General features: G+C 41.3%; 1 protein-coding gene across 2 annotated transcripts in view; it reads left to right on the top strand.

The window, feature by feature from the left end:
• Positions 1-1,400: 1,400 nt before the first annotated feature.
• The window catches only part of LOC134872117 (rho GTPase-activating protein 26-like), a 72,882-nt gene continuing 68,282 nt past the window's right edge, over positions 1,401-6,000 (top strand). Inside the window, exons 1-2 of one of the 2 annotated variants that reach the window (XM_063895269.1) lie at positions 1,401-1,751; positions 1,824-2,105. In XM_063895269.1, coding sequence (XP_063751339.1) covers positions 1,952-2,105 — 154 coding nt within the window. In that variant the 5' untranslated portion in view covers positions 1,401-1,751; positions 1,824-1,951. Of the gene's footprint in view, positions 2,106-6,000 lie in introns of both variants that reach the window. The other variant, XM_063895268.1, reaches the window with a different exon arrangement.

The raw sequence follows: 6,000 nt of genomic DNA, 5'->3' as shown, positions 1-6,000 counted from the left end.
AGTTATGTTATTTCAACACGGCAAAGGAACATTTGTGTTCTATTTTAGATGAATGATTATAAAGTCGTAAGGGACCAGGTGTGCTGTGCTTTGGAAGAGGAAGTAGCACAGCTAAATCTGAGCTGTTTTAGCATAATAACCACAAACTTTATATATATCAATAACATGCATGTTAATTAAAACACCTAAACAAAAATATGCCATATTTTATGGCAAGTAAGGCTGCAACAAGAATATAAAAACAATACATCATAATATTGCATTTGTCCTAAAAGGCTACATTAGCTCAAATATAAAACAAACTCATTTTAAAGGGAAAAAAGTAAATAAATGTTAGACACCAAATAGGAAAAGGTTTCAGTGCAGCTTTACGCCAAGAGAGGGCATCAGAGAGTGACAGCAGGTTTAATCCAAGGCAGATTTTTTGCTGCACAGAAATTCCCCGTTTTGGCTAAAATGACATCAGCGTCTCCTCCCACCAACCAGGCTCCCGGCTCGATGCATGCAAAGATTGTGTATTGATGGGAAGATGTAGTACTCAAAAGCCTTGCATGCTCTGTTCTTTCTAACTGTGCTGCCACTGACTGGGGATCACAATCCTCAAATGTTAATGGTTATGTTTACTTGATTTTCGAATAAATGTAGTCCAACTTTCTTCCTTGATTCACTCAGATCCTCTCAGATTATTGTATGTATCCAAAGTAATTGTGTGAGAAGGACTAACATTGCTAAAGGTTGTATATGGTGTGCTGATTCTTATGCTGTTTTTTCCCCAGTTGATTAGGTCAAAGTGGCAGGTGACCTCTTGAATGCAAACAATTATTATTTCCTGAATTTTCAAATTGCTTAGGGTAGACCCCTAGTGAGATTCATTGTACCAAGATGATGATTGCATCTGATTTTGATTGGCCCCTTTCTTTCTTTCTTTCTTTCTTGGCACAATGAAATGTCAACTTAATTATACCAATGTTATCATTTAGCTTGCACAAAGCACTGTGTCTTTAAGTACACACTCAGAGATTTGTGGTTATACCGTTGTCGATTCTATGGAAATATACATAAAAAATCCAATAAATACAAGCGCTTACATGGAGGTCAAAATAAAATAAATCTTCATTTCTTATTTGGGGAACCCTTCGGAATAAGAAGTTGAAAAACTTTGAAGAATCCATGGAGCCATTGATGGTCTGCAGCAGCATCAACTATTTCCAGGAACACCATTTTTAGAAACAGAGTGAGTCCTCCTCGCTTTTTTTGTTTCTGTTTTGGAGTAGCAAACCGCACTCCCGCCCCCTAAAGGGTCATTTCTTCAATCCGGCTATTGTATTGGCCGCAAGAGGCATCAATCAGGGATTATCCGTGTCCGGGTAGGTTGATTACACTCTGCAGCGCTCAGTTGAGCGGGGCTGTGGAGAAAGCAGTGCATTTAAAACCGCCCAGGGAAGACACCGCATTTACGAGGCTAGTTTTGTTTTTTTTGCTGTCTCCCTCCCGCCCTCCTCGCCCTGGGTTGACTCTGTCCGGTCCACAATGAGTTGGTCGAGAGGAATGCAGCACTGGTTAACCTGAGCAAGTGCTTTTTTTTTGCTTTTAACCCCACTGCAACACACTTACTCTGCTACTTTTTATTTCATTTAATTGGATGCCGTGTCGGACTGCTGCTGTAGCTGCCTCCCTGAAAGAAATAGGAGGACCCTTGCTTGTGGCAAGTTGAGTGTTTGCCTTTACAGAAGAAAAGCAAGGTTATGTAGGTAGGCATTGCTGTCGGATACCTCTCCGCCCCGTTGTTTACATGCTGTAATTGGATTTTCCATCATTTCCAGCAACAGAGGCAGCAGTAGTAGCTCAGGGTTTCCTCCCTCCTCCTCCTCCTCTTGCTCTTCCTTCTCCCGTCGGAGCTTATTGCCGGGTCGTTCAGGTTGTGTCGAGGCTGGTGGTGTTGGAGAAGAAGATGGGACTACCTGCTCTGGAGTTCAGTGACTGCTACCTGGACAGTCCCCAGTTCAGGGAGAGACTCAAATCCCACGAACTGGAGCTGGACAAGACCAACAAGTTCATCAAGGAGCTGATAAAAGATGGCAAGGCACTGATCCAGGCTCTGAAAAGTAAGTGGAGGTTGAAATGTGTCTTATAATAGACTCATCGATGCAGTCCATGTTTTCTGGTGCATGTGGCTGTGTCAGAATGATGAAATGGCTTTGATAAAGTTGAGATGCCTTTAGGTGTATGTCTGGGAAAGAGATTGTTCTGGAAGTCTTATCTCAGTTACATTGGCATTACATGAAAAGCTTAGTGTGTGTGTGTGTGTGTGTGTGTGTGTGTGTGTGTGTGTGTGTGTGTGTGTGTGTGTGTGTGTGTGTGTGTGTGTGTGTGTGTGTGTGTGTGTGTGTGTTCTTGATAAAGAAGTGAAGTTAAGAGGCAAGGCGGGTGAATTTGAGTGAGCCTTGTAGCTGTCAGCACATTTGTTCCCATCAGCTTTCAATATAAGGCCTTTTAGAAGGAATAAGAGTGTGTAGTGTATTTTTTACTCACAGGCTGTGCCGTTGTTGTTAATTAGTTGTTATAATTTATTAGAAGAGGTGACAACAAGTTTGCTTTTTTAGTTTTTAACGATGTGAATGAACAGCTGTTAGGTTAGGCTTTGATTTTCTTCTTGCGGGGTTTCATAGTAGTGTCGGACTGGATTGTATAGCAAGATATTTCAAATAATGTATAAGTTTTATGTGCTTGACTGAGTAATTGCATTTGAATATGGATACACGCTTTTTAAAATTATTGTTACCAATGTAAATGTAGAGGTTTTCATTGGTGGATTAACTATTGGTCTTAATGTTAGCTAGACTGTTTCCATCCTGTCAAGCTTACACATTTTTAATGCATTTGGTTTGGCTTGAAAAGAGACAGATGAATAGATATTACATTTGTGTCATTCATAGATTCTCAACTCTTTCCACCCTTGCAGTAACAACACTGGCAGCTGCTAGTACACTGTGTGTAAAAGGTGTGTTTGGTTGGGTCAACACTGTACCTGCACTGCTGATACTGTAGGTATAAGCAGACTGACAGTAAAATCCTGGAAAGTTCAGCCTGCTGCCTAGCCTGAACTTTCCACCCTGTGTTATCGGCTGTACCTTTCTTTTTTTAAATAAAAAAAGAAAGAAACAAGCTCAGTCTTCTGTCCCCACAGAGCTTGGTCAGCTGATGTGTGGCTATAAAAACAATTCAGCTTTTGTCCATTGGTGAGGTCTAGAAATCAAACAGCATGGCCTGACTCTCTGCGGTTGCGATGAGAGTGAGAGTCATTTGCTTGTTCTGTGCCATTGTAAGCAGGATGACGCCTAACAAAGAGCAAATCAGCAGATGTTCCCAGCTAATCTTTTTATACCTGTACAACACAGTGTTGTTGCCCTTTGCTGGCACATTGGATGAATCAGTTGCAAAAACTCTTTTCTAACAGGACTGTTCAGCTGCACTGTAAAATCCAACCTGCTGCATCTTTCAACACCCCTCCTCTACTGTTCCTGAGGCATGGAGAGGATGTGTGAGTGTCCTGGGAAGCCCCTCGTGTTTTGTCAGATTTTAATTGCTGCTGAAGGAGGAGGAGCCCCAAAACTTCCTGACAGCTTTCACATGTGTTTTTGGTAATGACTACATCAATGTTACCACCGAAGGAGAAAGTGAAACATTTATAGCCTGCTACTTAGGATTTTTATAGTGTTACAGTGTTAGTGTGGACTTATTAAAGCCTGTTGGTATGTAGCTGCTATGTCTATGTGATGATTATATAGACTGGTGGAAAGATATAAGAGGCTGTCAATTTTTTATATAATAATTTATATAGATTTATACCAAGGCATTGCTCTTAAGTTGTAATATGATTGTTTTATAGAAGTGACCACTTTCTGGGATGTTTGCACTGGTTTAATAAAGAATATAGATTTTTTTCAGGAATTTCATTTATCTTTTTATTTTTTCTGAATCAACTAACCTAAGGCTTTTCTGTTTCACTGTCTCAGTTTTGTAACGAATAGAGAACGTTTCACACAGCTATCGCAAATGTCTAGCAGCTTCATCCTGTTTGTGGGTGCCAACTTGGTTTATGTAGCAATTCAACAAGTTGACACACACACACTCACACACACACACACACACACACACACACACACACACACACACACACACACACACACACACACACACACACACACACACACACACACGTTAGAGCTGCTATAGATGCACACTCGCATATGTGTGTTTGCCAGATGTCATTTAAGGGCAGAGCTAGCTGGTTATTATGGAGCCTGTAGAAAAATTGGCTCTCAGCTCCACATCCAACATGACACGGCTCAATCAGCCAAGCAAACCCTAATTGCAGGCTTGAATCTCTCTGGTGCTGTGAGGGGAAACGACACTCTGTGTGTATGTGACACTGACACATGATGTTGCCATCTTATTAGCTGAAAGTGTAAAGAGCAGTGGAGTTTCTTCAAAGTTCACGTCACATGGCTCAGGAGAACATTTTGTACGTCTTCTGTTCAATGTGCCCGAGGTGGATTCTGTGCCGTCGTTTTGATGCATTCCCCTCTTTTTCTATATTTCATCAACACTAGTTAATTTGACCTAAATATCTTGGTGTAATTTGTAAAACACCACACCATATCTGCTGTATGCTGTAAAACAATGCAAGTTTTTGAAAACAAGAATATCTGAATATGTGGTAAGTGTGTTTTAAGAACAGAAATACTAGAATCCACCTTCAAAACCCTTTTACAATTTAACCAAAAGTAAAGCAGACACGCAGATCTTCCAGTAGATCATTGATTTATGAAAAAAACAATTGAACAACCCATTATTTTAGTAATGAAAGAATGCTAAAAGCTGTATCTATACACAGTCAATGCATATCACTAGCTTGGAGACCCAGGATTCCGCTTTCATGGACTCATTTTTCACGATGAGGTCATCCTCCACTGCACTGACAGCACTTCTTCCTGGAATGAGCAATGTCCGAGTCATTCTACCACTAAGACATGTAGTAATCAGATTGTGAGGCACAGTTGTGCACGCTTATTACAGTAAAAATCGTGACATGTTATTTTGTCATATAGATCACTTTTTAAAATAACACAGTTAACTGCTTATCCCGCACTATAAATTGCGGTACATATATTAAAGGCTTGACTCTGAAAGCTCACACCTTGTTAAAGCATGTGCAGCTCTGCTCTGTGCGGCCGGTTACTGCTTGAAAACATCCCTCCACCTATTAGCACTGCCTTGATAATGGCTTTGTTTTCAGACTTTGACTCTGGTTTCAAATTGAACCATTTACTGCCCTTAGCAACCTCACAAACAAGCTGCAGGCTGTAAGAGCTTTTGTGTAAAACTTCTCTCATTATGAGAAGTGGGAATTCCCTGAGATGGAGCATGCGCCAGTTCGATCCATATCACTCTCGATCTTCTTCTCTCTATCTTCTGTCTGTGTTCTCCTGCAGCCACCCACCGTGCTGCTGGTGGGTAATAAGGAGGGTAATAGCAGTCCTTCATGGCTCAACTGTCAACTGTGCTGATAGATGAGGGTCACACACCCACAAATGCACACCACACCATAACTAATTCTCAATTATGGCTGATGGAGGGAGGGAACCCTCAGTTTAAAAAGGTTCAGAGCAAAGGGAAGAGTATGTGCCAAGGGGCAAAAGAAAGAGAAAAAGAGGTGGGGGTGTTTTCACAATGCTGTTCAAAAGCCGACATGGCCTTATTTTCTACCCGCCTATAGAGGACCCAGCAATGTGAGTTGCGGAGCGCAAAACAGGAGGGGAAGGAGGATGGAGGAGCAATAATCGGGAAGAGAACTGCGATTCAGAGTGTCACTGTCTGAAGGCATTCCTCTGAAAACATCCCTCCTACAAACAAAGAGAAAATGAGGATGTGTGAATGTAGGTTTTCTGCATGCAGCAGAAAACCTACATTCACACATCCGAAACATGTGTGTTCCTT

This window comes from Eleginops maclovinus, chromosome 11 (genome assembly GCF_036324505.1).
Source record: "Eleginops maclovinus isolate JMC-PN-2008 ecotype Puerto Natales chromosome 11, JC_Emac_rtc_rv5, whole genome shotgun sequence".
Classification (NCBI taxonomy): domain Eukaryota; kingdom Metazoa; phylum Chordata; class Actinopteri; order Perciformes; family Eleginopidae; genus Eleginops; species Eleginops maclovinus.
Note: the sequence above shows the minus strand (reverse complement) of the source record. Positions and strands in the feature narration are given on the sequence as shown.